The sequence below is a fragment of the Monodelphis domestica genome, chromosome 1 (assembly GCF_027887165.1).
Source record: "Monodelphis domestica isolate mMonDom1 chromosome 1, mMonDom1.pri, whole genome shotgun sequence".
NCBI classification, from domain to species: Eukaryota; Metazoa; Chordata; class Mammalia; order Didelphimorphia; family Didelphidae; genus Monodelphis; species Monodelphis domestica.
Window position 1 is genome coordinate 75080025 of NC_077227.1, and position 26561 is coordinate 75106585.

The 26561-nt window shown below is 40.7% G+C and overlaps 1 protein-coding gene across 2 annotated transcripts in view; it reads left to right on the forward strand.

Annotated features, from left to right (window-relative positions):
* GLUD1 (glutamate dehydrogenase 1) overlaps nucleotides 1-26105 on the forward strand; it is a 37037-nt gene extending 10932 nt beyond the window's left edge. Inside the window, exons 2-13 of one of the 2 annotated variants that reach the window (XM_056801016.1) lie at nucleotides 4057-4137; nucleotides 4688-4743; nucleotides 5362-5425; nucleotides 9550-9644; nucleotides 17161-17340; nucleotides 18894-19031; nucleotides 19281-19418; nucleotides 19865-19945; nucleotides 20723-20846; nucleotides 21636-21727; nucleotides 23638-23700; nucleotides 24589-26105. In XM_056801016.1, the coding sequence (XP_056656994.1) occupies nucleotides 4057-4137; nucleotides 4688-4743; nucleotides 5362-5425; nucleotides 9550-9644; nucleotides 17161-17340; nucleotides 18894-19031; nucleotides 19281-19418; nucleotides 19865-19945; nucleotides 20723-20846; nucleotides 21636-21727; nucleotides 23638-23700; nucleotides 24589-24708 (1232 nt within the window). In that variant the 3' untranslated portion in view covers nucleotides 24709-26105. Of the gene's footprint in view, nucleotides 1-4056; nucleotides 4138-4687; nucleotides 4744-5361; nucleotides 5426-9549; nucleotides 9645-17160; nucleotides 17341-18893; nucleotides 19032-19280; nucleotides 19419-19864; nucleotides 19946-20722; nucleotides 20847-21635; nucleotides 21728-23637 lie in introns of both variants that reach the window. The other variant, XM_056801015.1, reaches the window with a different exon arrangement.
* The last annotated feature ends 456 nt before the right edge of the window (nucleotides 26106-26561 follow it).

Consider the following 26561-nt stretch of genomic DNA (forward strand, 5'->3'; position numbering starts at 1 on the left):
TTTATTTTTTTTTAAACCCTTACCTTCCTTCTTGGAGTCAATACTGTGTATTGGCTCCAAGGCAGAAGAGTGGTAAGGGCTAGGCAATGGGGGTCAAGTGACTTGCCCAGGGTCACACAGCTAGGAAGTGTCTGAGGTCATATTTGAACCCAGGACCTCCAGTCTCTAGGCCTGGTTCTCAATCCACTGAGCTACCCACCTGTCCCCAAGTTATCTTTTAAATGTTATCAGCCATGTCATGCATCTGAAATGTCTTTGAAAAGTTGTATATAAATCCACATTTTTCTCTGGGGACTTGATGACTTAAGGATTGTTTCTATTAACTGAAGAACTTTTCATATTGTAAATAACTTCCCATTTGGATTTTTGTCATTGACAGAATTTTCCCTCAAAATAGGGCACACATTGCCTCTGAATTAAACTAATCTTAGTTGGGTCAGTTGGACATTAATAATCCCAAACTGGTATATTTGGGAAGTGTTCAAGGCACTGTACTAGGTACATAAGGTTTCTAAGAAGCATAAGATTCACAGATTTGAAGATCTAGAAGGAATATTATAGATAATTCTCCATTTTATAGTAGAGATATATAATATAGGAAGATCAAGTGATTTTTGTCATACTAGCCAGTTCCAGATCCTAGGTTTTAACTTATTCTTAATATAAAGGTAACATCCTGGCAGTTCAGCAGACATTAACTTTGAAATAAAATGATTCATGGGATATTCTAGGGTTATTTTATGATTAGCAGGCAATATTCCAGAACTTTTGGGCAGAAACTCTTATGTTCTATGGTATAGAACTTTGTACAAATAACTAAGATAATCCAAAACTTCTGAGAAACAGTTGCCCTTGCCTCTAGAGGCTACTCAGCTCATGAATATGCTGAATGAAATAGGTTGATTTTTGTCTGGACAAGAGTTAAATTCAGAACAGCTAAGACTTTAGGATTGAGGCCACTTTTGAAGCTCTCACATTTTGCCCATAAATCTTGTATTGTAGCACCTCTCCCATTAGCCAACAGATTATTTACATTAGCTACTTGTTGGAGGATGGGATTTAAAAAAATTGGCCTATCATACCATCTGACAAAAATTGGACTTCTGAGGTCATAGAAATAACCTCATTTTTTTGTCAGTTAATCACAAAAATGCCTTCAGTAGATAATAATTTGTGTCCTTGATTCTAATAGGTTACTATTTGTCCAATTATAGTAGAAAATAACATCTACCATTTTACCTCATGTCCTTTTATACAAAAAAACTGACCTGTTTTTGTTCCAGGGGAAGTGTCTTTGCAGATGAATTTGTATGCACTCTTCCATAAAAATGGATTCTTATGTTTGCCTTGTTTGCCAGAAGATTTCAGTGCCACTGTAGTGATCTGGGGTGCCTAGTAGCTAAAGGCTACTACGCATCTTTTAAGATACATCTGCATAATTTTAAGTGTAGGTAAGTCCACAAGTACTTGCCCATTCACCTAGTGAGTAGGGACAAAAGCAATATTACTGGATTTTAATTTTTGCTTTCTTTAAAAGACAAAATGATCTCTCCTAGTAAAGTAATTCTTCTAGAATCTATTAAGGGTTCTAAACCTAAACTCAATTTGAGATGTTATTTTTTGGAGGGGAGGGAAAGCCCCTATTCTATCACATGTTTAAGCAACTGAGGATTTGAATAATTTTATATAGTTGGGCAACACAATAATTGTAAATAAGTATAATTTAGATATCCTATGGCATTTGAAATTACAATACTGTTTTTAGATTCCTAAATTTTTTATTTTATTAATGAGAAACCTAGGTGGGAGGCAGCTGGGTAGCTCAGTAGATTGAGAGCCAAGCCTAGAGATGTGAAGGTCCTGGGTTCAAATATGGCCTCAGACACTTCCTAACTCTATGACCCTGGGCAAGTCACTTAATTCCCTTGATCTAGCTTTTAACTTCTCTTCTGTATTGGAACCAATATACCAAATTGATTCTAAGGCAGAAGGTAGGGGTTATTTTAAAAAAGCCTAGATGAATAATTTTTTCTTATGTAAATTCAATATGTATTTATTAAATGCCTGATAGACAGTTCTCTCCTGTGTATATATTTAAGTCATATAAGATTTTTTGTTTTGACAAATAGGCAAACAGGCATAAAACAGAAATAGAAATATAAAAGAAACCAAAGTTCTCATGAAACTGTCATTGACTGTTTCTCACTCACATAGACTCCACATCTCTGGATACTCCTTTATCTGTGCAGCTCTCTGCCCTGGGGTTCATACTGAGAGAACCGAAGGGGAAGGCCATGGCCAATTATTCTGATAGACCAGGCCCTATGAGAAGAAAGAGAGTGAGTGGGCTCGGCAGTCACCTCCACAAAGCTGAGAAGATTCCTGGCATAGAAAATGATGTCTATATTCTTTCAGAGGTGCTATTTATCTGTGTGTCATGAGAGCCTAGGATGGTGACTGACCATGCAGAAAAGCTTTTATGCAAGTTTGTTGACTGAATGATGGTTAAGTAACTTGCTTCTACTCCAACTAGTCCAACTAGTCAGTCACTATTAGATGTTAACCATTAGATGATACCATCTAATAGTGACTGACTGGCTGGGTCTGGGTTGGCTTATATGCAAGTCTGATTGAGTATTGGGCTTGAGGTTAGCCCTGGGTTTGAGTGCTGCCTCAGACAGTTAATAGCTAGATGATGAGGCAAGTAACTGGATCATCATTTTGTCAACACGCATTTAACAAATGCTTTCTAGGCATCGGCAAACGCTCTAAGCCCTTCTTGAGGGACTTACAGAGTAACCAAAGGAGAAAGGCAGGACAGTTAGGGAGGGCTTCCATGCTGAAGGTGGCAGTTTGGACTTTGTCTTTAAAGAAGGGAACTGGGTGCTGAGGGAGAGATGAAGCCCAAGTGCTAAGGCCTGCAGAAAGAAGCCTGACATCCGGGCTGTGTGGGAGACTGGCAAGGAGGCGGGCTGGGGGGGATCACCAAGGCCCCAGGGGAGTCTGTGCTGGGAGGCTGACTGGGAGCCCCTCAGAAAGGCCCGCTGCTGCAGAAGGTTTGTATTGTTCATCTTGCCAACCCCTAGAGCTGAGGCAGGGAGCAGAGAATGGCAATCCAGCCTGGCCCAGGCTGCTCTACTCATTGACAAACACACACCACAACACACCAATGAAATAAACCCTGCAACCAAAACCCCACTTGTGTCTCTATGTATATGGGAGCGTATATGGGAGCTGGTCTGAATGAGCCGCAGGACATGCGGATTCTGCAGCTACGAGAAGGGCGTCGAGGCCCGGAGTTCAAGCATCACGTATCTGTTCTCATGATCATGGAAGATGCTAAAATTAAATGCAATAATCACTTGTAAAAACATGTCTAAGGCCAAAGTCAGTAAATGTGGCTTGGGAGATGCGAGCCCTGTGCCAAGGGACAAAGAAGGCCAACAGAGTCTGCTGTCCAGAGCTCAGCCTAATGAGGAGGCTGCATGATGCCCGGGGTCAAGGAGATCCTCTGTAGAGGGGATGGGGAAGGCTTGACAGACAAGGAGGCCTCCGAGGGCCCTGAATGTGGAGTGTCTGGTGGGACGAGCAGTATGGAGGCCAGTGTCCTGGGGCACGAGAGAAGGGGGTGCGAGGAACCTGGAAGGGGAGAGGCCGTGGGACAGCAATGCCATGGAGGTTTTGGAGAAACTTGAAGACTTGTACAAACTGAATCAGAGTGTAAGCAAAGTAAGCAAAACCAGGAGAAGAACAATTCATATAGAAACAATATAAAACTTGGAAAGACTTGAAGAACTCTGTGTGTGCAATAAGCAGCCGCCAGTCGAGGAGATGTGTAATGCCACATGCTGTCCTCTTCCCTCCAGAGCGGTGTCCGGCCTAGGATGCACCAAGAGACCAAGGAATTTGTTTTGCTTAACTTGTTTGTTGTGGGGGGAGGGAGAGGGAGAGAAAATGAAGTGCTTATTGTTGGAGAATGCTTTGTCTCTAATTTATCTGTAAGCCTGTCCTAAATAATAATGCTTTGAAACACTTTTATCCTTCCTATTCTTCTAGGTATCCGTTACAGTACAGATGTTTGTGTGGATGAAGTAAAAGCTTTGGCATCTTTGATGACTTACAAATGTGCTGTGGTCGGTAAGGGAACTTTTGTATTTGTAGTAGGATGTTCTAAAAGTGCCCTAAACTCTTAGGGAGAAAAGTGATGTCTGAATGTTCTTTTTAACAAAGTACTGAATTGAAACTAAATTACCACTGTCTTGTCATTAGGATCATTGTTGATTTTGGACTCTTGTCTGAACAGTTTAAATATGCTTCAGGGGCATATGTTTTCCTTCTATTAACACCATCCCTTCCCCAAATGTGAGTAAATTTTCATTTACTCTAGTAACTTATTTTCATTCATAATCTTTTATATAAAATGAACCCTGCCTGTCTTTTAGGAGAACTGACTTAAATAACAAATTTGGATGTGATAGAATTCTGGTTAAACTGGTAAGCCCCCCAAGATTCTCACAGGTCTTCTTAAGTATAGATTTGACAGGACACGGGTAGTTTATAAAATGTAATTGTTAATTATTGAGATTTAGGTGAAAAATTGAATTTCATAATCAAAATTTGAAAACATTTTTTACTCTAAATATTCAACTTATCTTTGCTTTTTTACCCCTTCTCTCTTTTGCTTTAGATGTGCCATTTGGAGGAGCCAAAGCTGGTGTTAAAATCAATCCCAGGCATTATACAGTAAGTTCTACCTTTATGCATATGTGAGGATTAGAATAATGTTCTCTCTGCCCTTCTTCTCTGTTGCTGTTTTCCCAGCTGATTTCCCCTTCCCCCAAAGGTGAGGTTAATGAACCCTCTTGCTTAAAAAACTAATGGAAAAACAAATAAGTTACTCATTTGGTAAATTGCCATATAAAAGGTCACCTGCTTGATGTAGCTATTGAACTTTTTTTTACTTGGTAAGTAGGCAGATCCCTGTGCATTGGAAGCCAGTGTTTCCTTAAATAATTATGCTTACAAGGAATTAACATTTTTTTTGTGATTTTTGGAATTTTTTTTTTGCTATCTCAAGGTACTAAATAGCTTTAAATCCTGCGTTGTAAGATTTTTATCATTTAACAAATGTGGGAATCTTTCAGGTCTGTGATAACTAGAGCTTATTGCAAATGGTTCTGAGGGTGACCCCACTATGCTGCCTAGAGATTACATTGTGGCTACCCCAATAAGACAGGCCCACAAACCTGTGAGACAGTGTCCTTTTTTAGGGTTTGGCTGCTTTCAGTTGCCTTTGAATATATGAAGTCCTGTCACATTTAAAATAATCAACTGGGTCAAAATATGTTTGTTTCTTTATAGGACAATGAGTTGGAAAAGATTACAAGAAGGTTTACCATGGAGCTAGCAAAAAAGGGCTTTATTGGTATGTATTATAATAGTTTACGTTTTTACACAGTGGCCTAGGCTTTACTTTCCTCATAGAAGATTTTTGAGGTGGGTAGTATAGATGTCATTATCTCCATTTTATAGATGAGGAAAGTGAGGTGAAGGGAGATTAGAGACTTTGATCTCTGGCCTCACTGCTGGTTCTGGCCCACTTCTTTGAGTCCCTGTTTTGTGCCTTCCAGGTTCATGCTACAGAGCCTGCTATTTCATTTCTTTCTAGAGTTCTCTTCTTAATTGCTTTAAGAATTTAGCCTAGTGTTCATCTAATAGATGCTGAGAGTTGCTCTTTTTTCTGATAAATAATGATAAATTCACATAATTCTACTCTCCACAGCATCCGTTAGCACAGTACAGAAATAAAGCACAAGTGTATCTTCCATGAAGACATAAGAATATATTCAATCAAAAAACGTTTAGGGGGCAACTGGGGGGCTCAGTGGATTGAGAACCAGGCCCAGAGATGGGAGATCCTGGGTTCAAATCTGGTCTTGGATACTTCCTACCTGGGTGACCCTGGGCAAGTTACTTAACTGCCATTGCCTAGCCCTTAACACAGAAGACAGAAGGTAAGGTCTTAAAAAAAAATTAGAAAGGCCTGCTGTGTGCCAGGTTCCACACTTAGCTAAACCCAGGAACTGCCTTTTAGGAGCTGACATCCTATGGGGAGAGATGACGCATACCCATTATAGACAAATGAAAACAAAGTTGTTTTGTGAAAAGGGACCTAGCCCAGGGGAATCAGGAAAGGCATCATTCCAAGGTGGTCCTCAAGCAGAGCCTTAGAGGGCATCCCACATGTGGGTGCCAACCTGTGCCAGGGCATGGAGATGCAGTTAGGTGCCCGGGGTGGGTGGGGGTGGGGTGCACATGCTGGCCTGTGTGGCATCAGCCCAGCTCCCACAGAGGAAAGTGATGCCTAAAAAGATTTGGGGGTGGGGGAGGGGCCTTCGGCAAGAATAGGGCAGCTTGGAAGAGAATTAGGTTTGAGAGGAAAGGCAGTGAGCCCTACTGGATGTGCCCAGGACATCCAGTTCAAATGAGGCATCAGGCACTCAGGTATTGTGATGAGCCTGGAGCTCAGGAAGGAGGCTTGGATTTGATGCTGGGAGTCATCTTCATTATGATGGTAATTGGGCTCCTGGGAGCTGGGGAGAGAAGAGAGAAGATTCTGGGGATGTAGCCACTAATTATGTCTCTTGCCTTTGTTGGTGTACTCAGAAGGAGCTATGGCTGTACGTGACATTGTTCTCTTTAGAAATGATGCCTAAATGGGACTTTTTTATTCTCAAAAATTATAATCTAACTGTTCCTAGAAGCAAAAGAAACCGATGGCTTAAGGCAGTTATTTGAATCTAGCTCTTGAGCCATCATTAAGACCCTCAGGGCCTGCAGCAATTCCTGATTGTCCTTCAGCCACTCAGGGGCCCCTTTGCATTGGCTGAGGAGGCCTCCCCTACCTGCCAATCAAATCATGGGTGCAAAATTTTAAGATCGGAAATTCAATCTCTGTCCTGGCCCCACTGCTTCCAGTGAAAACAACAACAAAATAATAGTGAATGTGAAATTGTATCAATTTGGAGACCTGCTTTATTGATGAGGGAACTAAGGGGATGAATCCCGTATGGTCTTATTATAAATCTTCCCCAGCAGGCCAGAGGGTATTTGACTTAAACTAGTTAGCAGTGTCCACAGTGAAGAACCCAAGTGCCATATTTTATTAGATCAATGGTGGATTCCTTTGTGATAGAGATACCAGGGAACATCTTGTGAGAGTGGGTCATTGTTCTCCTTGACACAATAACCAAAGGTAAAGCACCCCCTATCAAGAGAGAAGTCTATCCTATCTCTATCTTCTTAATAAGCATTATGTCACCTTTTAGAACAAATTTTAAGAATATAGAAGTTATTTACCTGCTAGCATGCGGCAGCGGCCACACCCCAGGCAATGGCTTCGACAGGCTGGCTAAACCTTGTAAGGGTAACCATCGGGTCGTTGACCCCTGGTGAACTAGGGCTTTGCTCACCCAGCATGTGAAGACTGCTGAACAGACGGAAGAAACCAACAAGAAGGTTCAACGGCTGAGAGGGCGACGCAGCAAAGCACTGTGGAGTGCTCAGGGCGTGTTGGAGCACAAAGGACAACACGGCCATCCAATGCAACTGAGGAAGTCTCCAGGTGTAACAATTTTTTGTGCCACTGGACCCAGGCTTCCAACGCCGAGAGAGTGGGACTGTCTGCGCACTTAAACCTTCATGCACAAGTCTCTTTGTGCACAAAAACACACAAAGACAATAGAGAGACTACTACTACTACTACTACCACCTATGATACTTTCAGACTGTTGTATGGTAAATAATGACTGCTGTATTCTTAAAATTTGCTCTAAAAGGTGATATAATGATATCACGGTCACAGAACACAAAATTTTGAAAATATTACTGGATAAACCATCTATAGATGACCAATTTCAAAGAATAAGAACACAATAAAAATGCTAAAACTCTCCTAGATGTTACATATTTTTCAGTTCTTTTGAAAATGACTTTCTTTAGCAGTATGATTATCACTTAATGTGTTGTAGTTGATTATATATTTGTAAGGAGGAAGTAGATCATGAGGGTGGTCAAAAAAGGAAAAAGTGTTTACCATATTTCTGTTTATTTGCCCTAAAACAAATATTTTGAAGTTTCTCATCTTCCAAGATTTTCACCTTGACATATCTGTAGACTTTTAAATCATCCCTTTTCTTTTAATTTGTTTGTTTCTCTTTATTCAGAACTCTTCCTACTTTTAGGTCATTTTAGTGACCTTTTCTGGCCCTTCTCCACCTTAGCTTTCCTGATATACAACAATTAGAAGGAATGATTGAAGGGGCAGCTAGCTGATGCAGTGTATAGAGCACCAGGCTTGGAGACAGAAGGACCTAGATTCAAATGTGGCCTCACACTCCCTAGCTGGGTTCCCCATGGCAAGTCACTTAACCCATTTGTCAAGACCTTGCTGCTTTTCTGTTTTAGAGTTGTTACTAGGACAGAAAGTAATGGTTTAAAAAAAAAAGAAATGAATGAAAAATCACTTATTAAGCACTTCTTATGGACCAAGCAAAGTTCAATGTGCTAAGCACTAAGAGATCAAGATTTAGAAGTCTGTAGTGGGTCAGCCTGCAGCTTAGAGCCATTTTTCACAAGTTTGTTTTCTTTGACCATTTAAATTACATTTTCTTAGAGAAATAATGCTATTAACTCGAGTTAAATTTGCAGTTAGTCCTCAGAATAGTCCAGATATGCATCCTAACTCTTACAGTGTAAAACTGAGGAAAATTAGGTTTTCTTTATACTTATTATCACCTTACATGGAGGTTTTTTGGTTTGTTTGTTGTTCTTGTTTTTCCAGAATAGATTTTTCCCCTCTTCCCCTCCCCTTTTAAATAGCAAAAGTATTTGACTTGGTCTCATTTTTATTCTCACAGAAACCTTGTGAGGTAGGTCATAGTGTGGCCAGATATAAATTGGATATACAGGTTAGGGGAGGGAACTTCTACAAAACCAGTGAGTTAAGTGCTTTGCTTGTTTGCATAAAAATACCTTGACTTGTTCTTTCTACCATATATACTTTAAAAATCAATTATGGGCTTGTCCATTTTTTTATTTTTTTTTTGCCTACGTGATAAACGCACAACATATTTTTCCAAAAGAAATTGAAATACATTGCTGTGTGCCTTTTGAAAAAGATTCTGCTTTCTGTTTACAGTGAAATAAATGAGATCGTATTATATGGACTGTTCAAACACATTTTAGGCTAGTTTGACTTTTCTTATACAGCATTCTTGGTCTTCCCAACATTAGCTTATGTGGATTTAGCTTAAAAATTGATTGCGTTGGGGCAGCTAGGCAACACAGTGAATAGATAGAGAGCATCAGGCCTGGAGTCAAGAGGTCCTGGGTTCAAATGTGGCCTTAGATACTTCCTGGTTGAATGACCCTGATCAAATTACTCCAATTGTCTAGCCCTTGCCACACTCCTGTCTTAGAATTGAGATTAGGAGAGAAGGTTAAGGGTGTAAAAAAAGTTTGACATTGGCCTTTTTCTTTTGCAAACAGGACCTGGTATTGATGTCCCCGCTCCTGACATGAGCACAGGTGAAAGAGAGATGTCCTGGATCGCAGATACCTACGCCAGTACCATAGGGCACTATGTAAGTAATAGAGAAGGGACTGATTGAAAATGGTTTCCTTTTACTGGATGTCAAATTCTCTTTTAGAAAATGAGGTATACAAGTGGATGTCCCTATTTGATGAGGGGTTTTTGTGTGTGTTTTTTTTTTCAAACAGCATAAACTTTATGTAGTGTAAGTTAATTTTTGTGCTCTTAGTAGGGAAAGAGATATTTACTTATTTGCTTGGTACTTCCTGGATTACAGCAGATGTGCCTTCTCATCCTATAGGAGTAAGCTCTCCCCATTGTCCCATGGGCTTCTTCATGGGACTGAAGTCATCATTGGTGATAGGTTCACAGGCAGCCTACTGATGTTTATTTTGCTCACTGGGTCAACCTACAATTTCAGGTTTTTCTTTTTTTCCTTGTTTTTTTTTAAACCCTTTCCTTCCCTCTTAGAATCAATATTGTATATTGGTTCCAAGAAAGAAGAGTGGTAAAAGGGCTAGGCAATGGGAATTGAGTGACTTGCTCAGGGTAGCTAGGTAGAGTCCAAGGCCAGATTTGAACCTAAGTCCTTTAGTCTCCAGGCCTGGCTTTCGATCCACTGAACCACCTAGCTGCCCCCAGCTTCAGTTTTCCAAAGCATTTTTCTACCATCTGCTATTATACATTACCGGGAGAGTTTTTTTTTTTAAACTTTCTCTGACTGCCCATCCAGTTCAGTATTACAGTCTAGACAACTCTTTTCATTCATTTGGCTTTCTTGTATAGGTTCTGACACTGATCTCTTGGGTGTCATGATTGTCTTTGAGAAGGCCCTATTGAATTTTAGGTCTTACTGGGCACTAGGAGTGTTTGATAAATACTTGTTGCCTACATACTTATTTTAAGTGCGGGATAATAATTGTGCCTCTAGAGGAATCCTTCCACCGAACTATTCCATGACTGTCAAATACCTATATATATATATATATATAGATGTGCTTAGAGGAATTTGGCTAAGGTAGTTTCACAGCAAACTCAGTGCAGACTAATTTGGCAGACAGAATGGCAGAGCCACTGTCTTCCATGATGTTTTTACAAATAAATTTGTTTTTAAATCATTTTTATTTTGCCTACCATGTCTTCCTGTTTAGCAAAGAGATCAAGTGTTTACTGAGTTTCTGGGTGCTTTTGTTGTGACTGCCTTCAGAAATGGTGATAATTAAACTCAGTGTCTTTGTCCATTTTTATTGACCATTTTTGAACATCAGTCAATTTAGGATGGTTATAATTGGTTTTTTGGTTGTTGTTGATTTTGACTGCTATGATTTCTGAAATGATTCTCATTTCTCCCATTAACATGTCATTTCCTGATTAAGTCAGTATCATTTTTCCATCAAGTCTTATGTATACTTTATGACTTTTCCTTAAGAAGATGTTCATGTTATGCATATTTAAATCCTCTGAGTTTGCAAACTTCTAGGCTTATTTCTGGACAAGTTTTCCAATTTTTTTTCACAATTTCCTTCCCTCCTGTCCCCCAATAATACCACCTGCCTGCACTTTGCTGTAAAGCCTACAATACACTGCAGTGAAAGCAGCAAGACAGAAGATGTATTTGGGCAACAGTGAAGTCACTGACTGTCTGGATCATGAGTCATTGGAAATTATGTAAGGAAGCTGGAAGGAGTAGGCTCAAGGAGTAGGCTCGGGGAAACCTCAAATGACAGGCTAAAGGATTCACACTTTATGAATTTGAAAGGAGAGGGTTTCAAAACAGCCAACAGTTAGAAGCCTGTTGTATTAGCCCAGATGTGAATTGCCAAGAGCTAGGAGAAGGCAAGGATGCAGAAAACCTGAGAAAACAGCTGCACTGTTATTCCTCCTCCTCCACCACCACCCCAGGTTTTTCTCCCTGTCCTTCATAAAGTTACCCATTTCTCAGTTGGTCTAGCAAGCATTCTCATGCTCCTTCTCATAGCTTTCATGGAGTTTGCTGCTGCCAAGGTATTGGTATGCTTAGCACATAGTGACAACAAAGGAAGGCTTTGGTGCTGTCAGCCAAACATTTTGATACTTGTTAAACTGAGGTGTTTTTTTTTTTGTTGAAATAACATGAAAAAGAAATTAGACCCCCAGGCAAGAAGGCTTTAATTTTAATTACTAATTGCCTCTCACAAAGCTAAACCTAGCAGGTGCTCTAGCAGCGCAGCACAGAAATGGATAGTGCTGGTAATGGATGTCATTGTGCACTTATGTCTCTGGCAGTAGTTGGTGATGCTGGCGTCCACACCAGCCTGGCTCTTGCCGTCAGCTGCTGCATTTTCATATTGGCACCACAAGTGGTGTGTGCTCTGCACTCTTAAAGAGAGGCTTTAATTATTCATGAAAGAAAGCTGTGGGAAAAGTAATTCCATAAATCTCTGCTTTTATACAGTCATTTGCCTGTTTGGATTTACTCTAGAAACAGCTTTCTAAACCACTTCCTGTGCTTTACCACCCACATTGCATTTGGAACTTTGCCTTTAGCGAAAGAAAGCATCCTGTTTAGTTACCAAAAGGTGCTGCATTCTCCAGCCCAAAGGACTTGGGCTATCCCTGGGATAGGAATTTTAATGGATTTCTGATGTCTACATGAGCCCCCAAATGCATGCTTATGGTGACTCTTGTATCTGTGAGCAGAGCTCTGTCCCCACAGGAACATAAGACATGGGACCTCTCAAGCCCGAGTCTGGGAGCCGAGATGGCTGGGTTCTATCTTACCGCTGCTGTGAGTCTGCTTCCATATAGAGGCTCCCAGTGTAGACTCAACCTCCGGAGGAATCCTCTTCCCCTTTAGGACAGCTCCCTGGTGCCTTTTGCCCCTACAGAGACCTGAAATGGGCCTCAAGCCTGCTTGTATGTATGGATTGTTCCTGGTTCCTTATACTCCAGGCAGAGTCATTCTGCTCTTCCCACAGCCTAGCCTCCCCACAGGAAAGTCAGCCCAGCCTTCTTCCTGAATTACAGGCCCTCATGCTGGCAGCCATCTCAGCCTATCAGAAACTGAACTGAAGAGTTTTTCCCTAAAAGCTGCCCCTGTCCTGAGTTCTTATTTCTGGGGAGATACCCCCCATTCCCCTCAGCCCCGCCTTCAGGCACCGAGACTTGCCTCCTTTGCCCCACAGAGCTCGCCTTTGCAGAGTCTTATGGCTTCTGCCTCAGGTGTGTACCCCTGCTCTGTCTTGGCCTCTTGCCTTGCTGCTGCTGCCCTCTCATTCTACCATAAGGCTCCTCCCACTCCATCTTCAGATGTGCATCCTCCCACTCCCTCCTGCTCAGCGCCCTGCTGGCTCTAGAATCAAATCTTGGGACATGAGGACCCTTTACAGCTTGGCCCTCAGCCTGTCTGCTTTGTGACAGCCTTTCTGTTCCCTTTTTTTTTCCCATTTCTTCTTTCTTCATTTCTCATGATGAAGGGCATTTCCCCTTTTCATGAAAGGAGTTTCAAGAGTCATTGAGCAGTGGGCGAATGATTTAAAGGTTTTCTAGAACATTTAATGTGTTGACTTTACCTCATTTATTCTTCATGCCTTTCTTCTCACGTGACTGCCATCCCACATGACTTCCTTTCCACGAACCCTCAAGTTAGATCAAGTGTCATGAGAGTATTGCCTTATTTATTGCTACAGGCACTAGTGAATGTGAAAAGCATTCTGAAAATGTCAGAAGTGCCACCCAGGGCCAAAGTGCCAATATTTGTTACAGCCTGCTCTAGGAAGATCTTATCTTTAAAAATCCCTCCAGTTTCGTGTCTGGAAATCCTGTGGGGAGGTCCTGCCAACCCTCTGCAAACAGAACCGTTGCTATGAGGAAGAAGTCATGTCCTCATCTGGGGTGAAGAGGAAATCCCACTTTCCTTTCAGATTGGCTCTGGATGGCTGCCAAGTTTAAGGAACAAACTGCGGAGATTAGCAGTGCTAAGGAGCTCAAGCTTGAATGATCTGCTGCAGAAAAATAAAGGGTTTTCCTGTATCTTACATTTAGTGTGAAATGTTAGTAACCTTACTTGAATAGAAGAGTGACTTTAGTACTCTAGTATAATGAATCTGATATTGCCCATACATAGCAACCTTCCTTTTTTAGTTGGGGTTGAAGTATCCAGTTAGAGCATTTATTTATTGAGCTCTCTAAGAGGTTCTAAAGAACGCCACCACCAAGGCCTGTTAGCTTGGAGAAAAGACATAGCTAGAACAGTTTTTTGTGCCTTCAGTATTTTTTTAAAACCCTTACCTTCCGCCTTAGAATCAATACTGTGTATTGGTTCCAAGACAGAAGAATGGTAAGGGCTTACCTTTAGTATTTTTATGGCTCCATATATAGAATAAGACATGCATATGCGGCAAGACATGCATATGTGGCGACTGCTGGACAGAGTGTTAAGGGAATGGAAAAAAAGGGTAGGATCCTTCCCTTAGTGTGATAGTTTAATAGGCTTCCTAAATCCTTAGGGAATGCCCCAATGAATTAGGCAGGAGTCATACCTGAAAGGCACTGAGCCCATAGTGTGATTGATTAGCTGAGCAGTAAGTTTTTAGCCTTTTGGATTGTTACCTCTGTACTAGGTATTGCTGAGTTTCTTCCTTGAAAGAACAAAAACAACCAGAAATGGGATGAGATGAGCTCATGAAATTACCTTGTTACAAGTGATAATTATTTAGCTCTGTCTTTAGATGGTGTGGCCTCTTCCTCTGGCTTGTTTTGGAAACTGAAGCTGATAAATGGGCTGTTTCTACCCCCACTCCTTGAGAAGAAGCCAAAGAGCCGTTCTTGGTTCTCTTGCTTTTTGTCTCTTTCTGTAGTTAGAGAAACTACTTATCCTATATCCATATTGCCAATTCAAGGATATGGGTTTTTTTTTTATTTTTTTTAACCCTTACCTTACTGTGCATTGGCTCCAAGGCAGAAGAGTGGTAAGGGGTAGGCAATGGGGGTTAAGTGACTTGCCCAGGGTCACAGAGCTGGGAAGTGTCTGATGTTAGATTTGAACCTAAGACCTCCCATCTCTAGGCCTGGCTCTCAATCCACTGAGCTACTCCCCTCAAGGATATGTTTTAAAGTAACTTCTTGAAAGTTCCTCCTAAAGGACCTCTGTTTTTAATGACTTTCTAGTGAAGTGTGACATTCTCCAAAAGCTGTCAAGAGTATCTAGGCCCCATGACAGGGGACAAGAGCTTACTTGTACACCTAGCATACTGGACACAGAGCACCTGTCGCTTTATTTTTTAATTTTAATTTTTATTATTTAAAAAAACCCTGACCTGTCTTGGAACCAATACTTTTTTAGTGGTAAGGGCTTAGGCAATGGAGGTGAAGTGACTTGCCCAGGGTCACACAGCTGGGAAGTGTCTTAAGTCAGATTTGAACCTAGGACCTTCTGTCTCTAGGCCTGGCTCTCAATCCACTGAGCTCTACCCAGCTACTCCCTGCATCTATCACTTTAAATGAAAAGAGGAAAGATGTTGAAAGCTGGAACTTCCTTGAACAACTTCTCTTCCCACCTTCCCTACCTCCTAATAGCTGCAGAAATCATGCCAAGAAAAAGCCTTCCTGAATGAACAAAATATTAAATGTTAGGCTACATCTTCCATAAGTAGAACTGTTTCATTTGGATACTTACCTACGTGGAGATCCCTGGGAGTGCTCTGACTCTGCCATGTCTAGTACAATGACATTGGACCCATTATCTCTCCTTTTTCCAGGATTCAAGTCCTCATCTCCCATCGGCCTCTGCCCTTAGCTAGAGATTTCAGTTGATGTTTCCCCAAACTCTTTGGCTTTCCAATTCCTCAGGCTCCTCGATGCTGAATTGTTCCCACCATCTCCTTTCTCTATCTCTGCTCACATTGCCACTAAACAGAGCTAGAGGACATCACCAAGGCACGCTGACAGGGCCAAATACAAGTTTCTAGAGCTTAATCACACTGCCCCTTCCTCTCCCCTCTTAGCCAACCCTATTGATTTCTATCTACTTGACTGAGGAAATAGTCTGTTTACCATGAGCTCCTGCTTCTCTTTCTTCATCTCAGACCCCCTTAACTTTGTCTCCTATTCTTCCTTCCTCCAGCCTCTGAAGAGGGGGGGGTCCCTTTTCCTGGCCAAGGCCAACTCTTCTATTCAGCCCCTCAGTGCCATGTTGTCTGGCAGACATCTCCCCACTTGGCCCCGCTCCACAGTTCTTGTGAGATCCTCGTCTTTTTGTTTCTCCACTCTTTGACTCCCTAACTGCCCAAGCCATTGTCCCATAGCACTAACTGTCTAGGGATGATGTTGGAGGATGTTCCAAGTCTTTCCAAATGCATCCCATTCAGAACTAAGTTTCCTGTCTCAGCTCCCCATGCTCCAGAGTGACCTCTTTCTTCTGAGGTGCCCGAGGCTCATTCTTGGCAGTGTGCCGGTCTGTCTTCTTTCTGCTGACAAAGCCACTCCCATTGCCTAGGCTTGTGGCCTTGTGATGGGTCTCCTTGCTTATCTCTGCTTTCTACAGTCCACCCTCCACACACCTGCCAAAGGCATCTTCCTGATGCCTGCCTCTCACCTGTCATTCCAGTGATGACTTACTGCTTCTATAGATTGCTCCATTTGGTATATAAACTCCTCACAACCAGCCTTTGACCTGCCTTTCTACCCTGTGATCCAGCCAGGCGGACCTTCTTGCTGTTTGCTACCCATGACATTTCCATCTCCTGGGAAACCTCCCTTTGAGCAAGTTGCCCCCCAGACCTAGAGAGCTTTCTTCTAGATTCTCCAGTTTCCTTCAAGCTCAGCTCAGATGCCTTTTTCCTGCATGAGGGCCCTTTCTTAGTTTCTGGCTCTTCTTGAAATTATCTTTTATTTGAATATTATTATAAGGAGTTTTCTTCATTTCACTCTCTCGTTAAGAGCAGAATTTCTATGATAGAGGGAGTTACTTAATCTCATTCAGTCTTTTCAAGAGACAGTAACAAACTGAACACCCCCTATCTCTTTAAGAGACCAACTTTAAAATAAAGAGTCAGGTACGGACTGCATTCTCTCTGGCTTTGGACAGAGCAGTGGCTGTGTCAGTTGTCTCTGTTAAAGGATCTGACAGTTTAGTTTCAGAGACTGGTTTAAGGAGGTTGGAGAAGATAAAGGCTTATTTTATTAGGTAGATTAGATAGTGAATTTAGTCATAGTTAGAGTAATTTAGTTAGGCCTGTTTTTTCAGGCAAGAAGATTCTTTGAGATTTAGTTTCTTAGAGACTAGCATAAGCTTTAGATTTTTAGACATAGTTATACAACATGAGATACTCTTTTATTTCCTACCTCCTATTTCTTATACCTATTTCTCCTCCAAATAAGTAGAAGTGGTTTACCAAACTGTTTTCTGGATGTTTATCACAATATTATTGACCCCTCATGGCATTCATATTGTCTCCTGGGAGAATATAAATTCCTTAAAGGTAGGAACTGTTTCATTTGTCTTTGTATCCCCACCACTTGGCGGCCTAAATGCTTAATAAGTGTTCCTTGATTGTTGTATTTTCCATTAAAACTTAATTTTCCTATAGGATATTAATGCACATGCCTGTGTCACTGGGAAACCTATCAGTCAAGGTGGTATCCATGGGCGTATCTCAGCCACTGGTCGTGGTGTCTTCCATGGAATTGAAAACTTCATCAATGAGGCTTCTTACATGGGTCTTTTGGGAATGACACCAGGATTTGGAGATAAAACATTTGTTGTTCAGGTATTTGTTTTTCTTTCTCTTAAAATTAAATAAATGAACATAGCTTTTTATATATGTAAAATATTATTATATGTGCTAGTTAAATAAATTCCCATAAACATGAGAAATATTTCTTTCAAAATGTTTTCAGAAATAGTAATCCAAAGAAGATAGTATAACATTTGCCATGTAAAACAAAACACCTGGGATTGGAAAGAGAAGTATTTTTTATGGAATACAATAGTTTATAAAGCCAGTGATTCTAATACTAGATGAAACCTTATATAATCCTCACTATAAATTTTTATATGAATTGAGGAGCCCAGTTCCTTCACTGATAAGGACTGATTTAGATGTCTTTGCTATTGTGAAATGTTCCCAGTCTTCTGTTCCCCAGTACTTTTACCTAAACTGTATCCAGAAGTAACAGGCACCTTATTTAAGCAAGAATCTGAAAAGTTCACTAAACAAGATTGAACAGATAAAAAATAAATCTCTAGTCATGTTTGTATTGGAGCATCAGTGGCATAATCATAACTATTGTTACCCTTTTATTCAGCCAGGAAATAATTATCATCTGGAATGAGGATAAAAGTGCCCAATAATTATACATTGTCCTCTTGGTTATGTAATAAGCAGAAAAACATGCATCTCATACTGTTCCTAGTTAGAAGCAGCATGCATTATTAACTTGATTATCTAGAATGAAGACAAGAGTCATTACTGCTCTGGAGGAATCTCACTCAGACCTCACCCTCAGAAGGGTTTCAGACCTCTTCGTAGGGGTGCCCAGCCTAGCAGGGAGTACATGTTCCATATATAAAATACTGCATTTTTAATCACTTGTGTTTAAAATTTGGGGCAAGGATGATTTTAATCATTTTTTTAAACAGAACGAAAAACATAGATTTTGCTTTTATTTATATATGTATTTTTTAGCTTACAGCTTACTTTACAAAGTCATGAGAAAGACATGTTCCTTTTCTTTACACTTAAGTCACCTAACTTACTAGCTATGTGATGGGGACAAATCATCCAATATCTCTGCATCTATTTCTTCATCTCAACAATGGGAAGAATATCTGTAATGCTTGTGAAGTGGCTTTGAGGATCCACCAAGCTGAAATCCCTGTTGTTTGTGGAGAACAGTGCTGGATTTGATGCACATATATGTGACCTTGAGCCAGTCCTTTTACTTTTGTCTTCTTAGTGGTAAAATGAGGGAGTAAGACTATGCTCTGATGGTGCCATCTCATCACAAGCCAAAAGAGAGGGCCTGCAGCTTCACTTGTCTTATTCAGAGGCTGTCACCAATGGACAGATTTTCTGTGCCTTTTTGGTAGGATCCAAGTCTTGGATTGTAGTAGCTATAGGCAGCAGCCGACATGCTTCCAGAAGGACATCTCTTGTCCTAAGAAGCTGCTGGACCATCAATGAATTTTCCTGACAGTGTTTTGGGAACATGAGCTGTGGTCACCTCTTGGCCAGGCCCTACATGGGTGGTGGGATGGCTTCTTCCCTTGTCTCGAGGCTGTATGTCTATGTGGGTGTCATAATCTGTTCTTTCCTTACAGGGATTTGGTAATGTCGGGCTTCACTCAATGAGATATTTACATCGTTTTGGTGCTAAATGTGTTGGTGTTGGTGAGATTGATGGCAGCATCTGGAATTCAGATGGCATTGACCCAAAGGAACTAGAAGATTATAAGCTGGTATGTCACCTTTGGGAATGAATGTAAAATCTCTTTGAAAGATTTTTCTGTCTCCATGTAAATTTGCCATGGTTACATTGACAGGAATTAGTTTTACTTATAGTGCCCATTATAGGTGCTTCCTGCTTATAAAGAAAGACTTGAACATTTGTCGTTTCGTGTAGAACTTTTCTTTTATTGGGGATGGGTAAGTTAATTATGGTATGGCAGAATTCTAATGCAGCCATTTATTCTGTCTTTCAACAACAGCAACATGGATCAATTGTTGGCTTCCCCAAAGCAAAGCCCTATGAAGGAAGTATTTTGGAAGCAGATTGTGACATACTTATCCCTGCTGCTGGTGAGAAACAGTTGACGAAGTCCAATGCTTCCAGAATCAAAGCAAAGGTGAGACCATTTGCAGAAAGTTGATGTTATAAAAACAAATGATATGATTTTAGAATTTTTTTAAAGTAAAAAAATATATTAACATTCTACTCCCTTGACTTCTGCCTCCCCCTCCCCCCAAAAAAGAAATCTTCCATTAGATATTATCAAGTCAACATGGACTAAAATTTTGAATGGTTTCATGAAAGATTATATATGGATTTTTTTCCAAAATAAAGCATTGTATAAATGGCCATCTTAATACTTTATGATGAAGGGTCTCTTCTTTGAAAGAGAAGAATATTGAAGGGGACCTTGCAAAAAGCAACCTGAAAGATTATTAAACCTTTGAAAAAGTATCATCACCATAGTCATTTAAAAGGAATATAGTAGGAGCTAAATAAATTTCTCTTTCATTGGTAGAATGTGATTTGTATGACAGATTGCCTTGTGATTCTCCTTTTTAGATTATTGCTGAAGGTGCCAATGGACCCACAACCCCAGAGGCTGACAAGATTTTCCTGGAGAAGAATATTCTGGTTGTGCCTGTAAGTTGTTATCATTGTTGTCATTGTTTTTAATAGATTTAGCAGCTTTTATAAGTAGAGAGATTGTCTTGTCTATAAAGAAAAGGAGGGTTCTCCAAAAGTTGGCATGATTAGCACCTACTTTTAACTTTTAAAACTCAACAGTTAACAGTGTCCAGATATTTCAGACTAGTTCAAATCTTTTTATTAAGTAGTAGAAGATATAGATTTCTATTAATTTAATATCTCAAATACTTGATCACAATTTGGTTCTCAAGACTCTTGTAGTTGAAATATAAAAATGTTAAAAAAAAATTCTTAGCTCATATAAAGCTCCGGATTTCTAATTTAGGTTATTAGACATTGGCATGGATTGTCAAGGTAGTTCTCTTTCCCTTCAGTTTCTTCATTCATAAAATGAAGTTAGGGGACTAGGTAGAGATAATCTAATCTCTGCAGTCCCAGTACTGTCTGATGGAATCAAGTTGCCTTCATGCTTAGAACCAGTATCTGAGAAGTCCTTTTAATCTGTTGATTCTCTTGTGGAGAAGGAAGCTATTTTCTGTATCCAGTATTTCATTGGGAACTAATGATAAGAATGGTACCAGCCATAAGCATCTACACTTCCTGATTAGAGGAGGAAGGTTCCATTAGCAGAGTTTCTCTAACAATCCCAACATTCTCCCTTGTATTTTTTTCACTGAAACTCTGCAGAGCCTTTCTCCTCTAATCAGTATGTGTTCCACACACAGTCGAATTACTGATGTTTCACCTTTTGTGGTGTGTTTTTGTGCCTAGGATCTCTACTTGAATGCCGGAGGTGTGACAGTGTCTTACTTTGAGTGGCTGAAAAATCTCAACCATGTCAGCTATGGCCGTCTGACATTCAAATACGAAAGGGATTCTAACTACCACCTGCTCAGTACGTATTGAGGGCCAGACAGGGCCATTAAAATCTTGTTCTTCAGAACACAAATGGAGACTGTCTTTAAGTTTTTCACATTTATTTTTCATAAGACTAGAGAAAAAATTAGTTTGAGGAAATAAAATGAAAGAGTTTACTCTTGATGTGAACCAGTATGAAAGAAGACTGGATAGATGATATGAGATATGGTTTTATTCCACTGTGCTAGAGCACTGCCTGTGGGACATCTGGCACCTAGCTGTGTTTAAAGGTCATTGCCTAAGGAGTTTGGGAAAAATGACACCAGCTGTTCTTGGAACAAAACTGGGCTGCTGGCTTCATCCTCTCCTCATTTTTAGGCAATGCTTTCAGCCAAGGGCCTTTGAAGTTCTCTGAAAAGACCAAACTTTAGATCTAATTATGGAGAATTCTCAATAGTCTGAAGTAAGACAAGATCTCCACTTAAACTTCTGAGTACATCTTCAATGTAGAGTTATGTTAGCCCTGATGGTGGTTCTAAGAATAGATTTGATGTCATTTTGTCAAATCTGAAGTTTGGATTAAAAATTTTGTTTTTATCTGTTCCCATTGATTCTTTTTCATTTAAAATTTTCATTTTAACAAACTATGCTTGCTAAGATACCCTTGGTGTTATTTTAATAGAAATTTTGACAGGCAGCATTAAATGGGATAGATATAAAACAGAAAATAATCATCATGTTTAAAAACTTTTGAATTCCCATGTTTTTAATTATAATATCAATTACATTTCTCCCATTTCTCCTTGACTTCCTTTTTTCCTCCCAGTGTCTGTTCAAGAAAGTTTAGAAAGAAAGTTTGGCAAGCATGGTGGTGCTATCCCAGTTGTACCAACAGCGGAATTCCAGGACAGGATATCAGTAAGTAATTGTAGCAGGATCATTTTTTTTTTTGGCATGGATTATTCTTGGCACTGAGGCCTAGTGACCTGGAATTGATTTGAAGCTTTACATTCTAGATCACTTAAGATGATAAAGCTTTAATATGCTCAGATATTTTATACCCATTACCTGAGTATGTTCTAAATGTGGAGAGGGCCCTCTCATCCCACATATCTGAGAGCTGATAAGATGTGTATCTTCACGGGATTACAAATGATGTTTGTACAAACAAAATCTATTCCACTTTTAATTTTTCAAGATGAAAACATAGTATCTCCTTTTGTTATTAGCTTAATATTTAAAGTATTTGCACGTGTTATAGGGATGGCACCTAGAACTGTGATCTCATTGGTGTAGCAAACTCTTCATGAGGGAACTCCCACCACATGTGCTGGTTGGCACCTTTTTTACTCCTTCTCCTCTTGGAGTCGCCTAATGCACTGAGGTTAAGTGACTTAGCCCGGGTCACATACCCTGGTCAGTGGTGTCTGCGCCAGGACTGAGCTCTTCCAACTTCCCAGGCCAGATCTTTTGCACACTTTATGATCTCAGCCTAGTTGAAATTTCCTATGGTAAAAAGCCCAGGTGTATACTATTAAAACTGAGAAATTAAATTCATTTTTCTCAAATGAAAATGAAGAAACTTTTTCATCCTCCATATAGTATGATTAAATTGTCATATAATTTTTTTCATGGATAAAATGGTGACCAAAATTTGGTCATTTGTAGTTCTGAATATACATTTGTAGATCTGAATATACAATTTTCTCATCTACTACTGCCCAAGAATATCTCGGGTGTTTCAAGAGAACAAATAGAGGGCTACATCTGATTATAATCTGAGTATAGAGTTCTAAGGCTTAGTGCCTTGTCTTGATTTTTGAGATGTATCTTTGTAGTGTCTTCAATATCAGGGGTACTAAAGGCAGTCCTCCATTTCAAAAAAAATTTGGAGAAAATTCTTCAACTGGAAAGAAATCTATTTATACAATCATAGCAAATCACTTACCCCCTTCCCGAAGCATTTCAGACTCCAAAAATGGTTCGATCATTTTCTTTTAAGATCGTATAAAATAGACCTAGAGCCTCAAAATAGCCTGTAGTCAGAGAGGGAAGAGGCAGCACTGTACCCCAGAACCTGGGGTTCTGGAGGCCTTGGGACAAGTCCCAGACCACCTGTGTCCATAAAGTCTGCTTGGGGACCCTGGTTCTCTCTCCTATGAAATGGGGAGAGCAGGGACTTTCCTTCCATAGCTGACCTATAGGGTCACTGTGAAGATCTGAGGAGGAATGGGAAAACAGCGACTAAAGCAATGCAAGTTATCCATCTAGGAACCCTCCAGGCCACTCTTTTGTCCCTTGGCCTGAGACTGAAAAGGAAAAGTGGCTGGTCCAGGGCCACGGTTAGGGTCACTTCACCTCATAAATTGTACAGCAACCCTGCGTGTGTGGTAAACATTTCCATGTCATGTAGCGAGAGACGCATGCGTTCTGCTTGTGCTTCTCCAGAATGACAGCTGTGTTGAAGCAGATAGTTGTTTTCTAATATGACAGACCATTTGTTGCAGTTCATTTGTATGCAGTTTTCATCTTGATCCTTTAGAGAGTTGTAGCAAAGGCTTTAAAGCATGAGAAGCCTTCTAAAAACGATACAAAAATGGCTAAAGAAAAATCCCCCGGACTTTTGCAGAAACATTTGAACACCCAGACTTCAGGCATGACTGTTTCCCCCCATAAACATATTTATTTGATTTTAAAACATGCTTTAAATTATGGAGACTCATCACCGAGTTCAAGTGTGCCGACAGTTGACCGCGTCAGGTTGGCAGTGGGGAAGCAGAGGAGCTGCAAGAGGCCTGCTTGATTAAAGTTGTTTTCTGTCCTCACAGGGAGCATCTGAGAAGGACATCGTACACTCCGGGCTAGCATACACTATGGAGCGTTCGGCCCGGGTACGTATGCAGAAATCAGTGCTGCCAGCCTTTCTGCCAGCCATGCCCGATGGAGCTCAAAGGGGTCATTTCTCTAGAGCTTCAGTAGTATTGATTTTGTCTGGAACTGCGGGCGGCTTTTATGGTATTATATGGGGAGAGACACACACACACACACACACACACACACACACACACATCTGTTGGAAATTGGGGAGAGACACACACACACACACACACACACACACACACACACACACACACACACACACACACGTCTGTTGGAAATTGCCCGTAGGCCCTGCCTGGTGTCAAGGCTGCTTAGTAGAGAAGAGTCCCTTAAATGTGGAAATGATTTTGTTCTCAGACAGGGCCCATGCACCTGATCAACAAGGAATTGGGCCCCACTGGGCAGAGATGGGGATTCTAGAATCCCGCTTCTGGCCCCAAACCCTGAAACACGAGACTGAGAGGCCCCCCGTGGGGGCCGTAAGGGGACATGGTCCTTGGATCAGCTTCGCTTTGCCAAAGCTCATTGGTGAAGAGAGGGGGCAGGGAAGGGCACAGGATCACAGACCCAGGCCTACGGGGCGTCAAAGGCCTCTGTGCTACCTGCTTTTTTTTTGTTTTCTCATTCTTAGTCTAACTGAGAATATCTGATTCACAGTGCATCCTGTGGATGCTTCAAAGAGGTAAAAATGCATATAGGAACATCTCAGTCTAGTTTTCATATTTAGATAGAACACTTCCTAGCTGTGTGACTCTGGGCACATCACTTTAGCCCATTGCCTAGCCCTTACCACTCTTCTGCCTTGGAACCAATATACTGTATTGGTTCTAAAATGAAAAGTAAGGATTTATTTTTTTTTAAGTTTATTATTTTGACACATTTTCCATTCTATATTTCAGCAAATTATGCGCACTGCCATGAAGTATAACCTGGGGCTGGACTTAAGAACTGCTGCCTATGTCAATGCAATTGAGAAAATCTTCAAAGTGTACAATGAAGCCGGGGTGACCTTCACCTAGACCTTCACTAGTGGTCCTCACCGCCGCGTAGAGCATCCTTTCCTCACCGCTTCCTCTTCTGTTCCCTCTTCCAGCCTATCACAAGTTTACATGTAACCACAGAAATACCTTTTCCGTCCTAACTTACTCTAGTGAACGCTTCCCAGCCAGCTTCAGCCCAAATTAGTCTTTAATTTCTTTTAAACCAGACGAGGCATGTGCAGACTCCCGGCTCTAACCATAGCTGGTCAGCATGTTCGAGGGCCATGGGGGCTATTTGGCTGCTCTGGCTGCCTCCTCTGCTGCACCGGCTGAGCATCCAGTGACCCCGGCTGTCAGCTCCCTCCCTCTCCTTGGCTCTTTGCACTTTGGGTGAATACTAGAGCTTGCTTGGAGGCTTGGAAGAGGGTCTTCTTATGACTTGTGTCTGGTCACTGTCAGAAGAGAGAATGACCGTCCTGCAGGGAGTTAGTGTTACTTTACATCAGCAAAATAGCTCCATTTGACCGTTGCAGAATTATAGACTTTTCTCTCTTAGTCAAGTTTTTCCTCCCTTTTTAAGGAAAAAAAAAAATCCATGCTGCTGTAATAGAATTGCCTTTAATCACTTATCAAACCTGATCTTGACTCAAAGCAGTGAGATGCCTATAAATGTGGATGAAAGAAGCTAGTATTTTTATAATCTGAAAAGAACATTATCATTTATAGTTTATCACCTGTGTATAGTTATCCAACAAAAATTAAAATCCAGTTCCTAAGAATAGAGGATTTTCATCTTTATAACTCAACAGCTGAATGGGGCTTATTTTTCTTTTAATATTTAAAAATATTCTGAACTTTGCTAAATGTAGTCCTGGTGTGGTCCAATGGACTTAGTCACCTCTTCATTGTAAAAAAAAAATTAGAAGTTTTTGTTGGGGGGGCATGTTTTGCTTTGAGATCTGATCAGATTATTAGATATTATGGTGCCTCATTGAAAAGTGAATTAAAATATAAAGTCTAACCAGAAACAGTTTTGACCTTGTCGTTTGGACCCTCTGATGGCTCTAAATATTGGTCAATGACTTAGTCTCTGGAAGTCTTTGTATTTTCTCTTTATTTAGAGACCTCACATTCTGAATGTAATGAAGCCTAACAAAGTGGACCTTGACACAAAATTGGATCAAATCTGGTTGTTTTGTTTTGGACAAGTTTATTTCTTTGGGGTTATTTGGGGAAGCCTTTTTGTCTAGAGTCCCAATGAAGTGCCAGATATTTATACAGTGAAAAGAATTCTCCATCTCCCCCTCCCCCCTTTTTTAAGGAAAAAAAATCACAGAAATTTCATGTTTTTTTTTTTTCTAATACTTTGTAACTGCATGACTTACTTAACAGGTTGATAAAAGCAGTTATTAAAAAGCTCATCTTTTTCAAACCTACTGTTTCTCTTCTGTGTGTTTTTTAAAATGTCTTCTCTGATATATTAAAGATAATTTTCACCCTGAGGCCCTACCCAGAATGGCGTTCTTATGAGGAGGCCCAGCCTCACCTCCCACTTCCACACTAGCTGCTTCCTGACCCCATTTTCCCCAACCCCCTCAATAACCTCCCTGAAATCATTCCTCACCGAGTAGCACAGTTCATCCCATCTTAGCCTCCTACCCCAATAGTCCTGAACCCTTGGCTCTTAGGCTGTTCCCCATGCCCAACTCTGGAACCCCCATCTATGCCTCCTTCCACCTTGAGGGCTTGATTCTCCCTCTGATGAGCTCCTCCTCCTTCTGTGGGGCAGCATCCCTCATTAAAGCATCTTTTCATTGAGAGTGGGGCCCAGTACATCACCAGAGAAGAAAAGCTCATTTATTTGACATGCATTCACAGACACAAGATTCCCC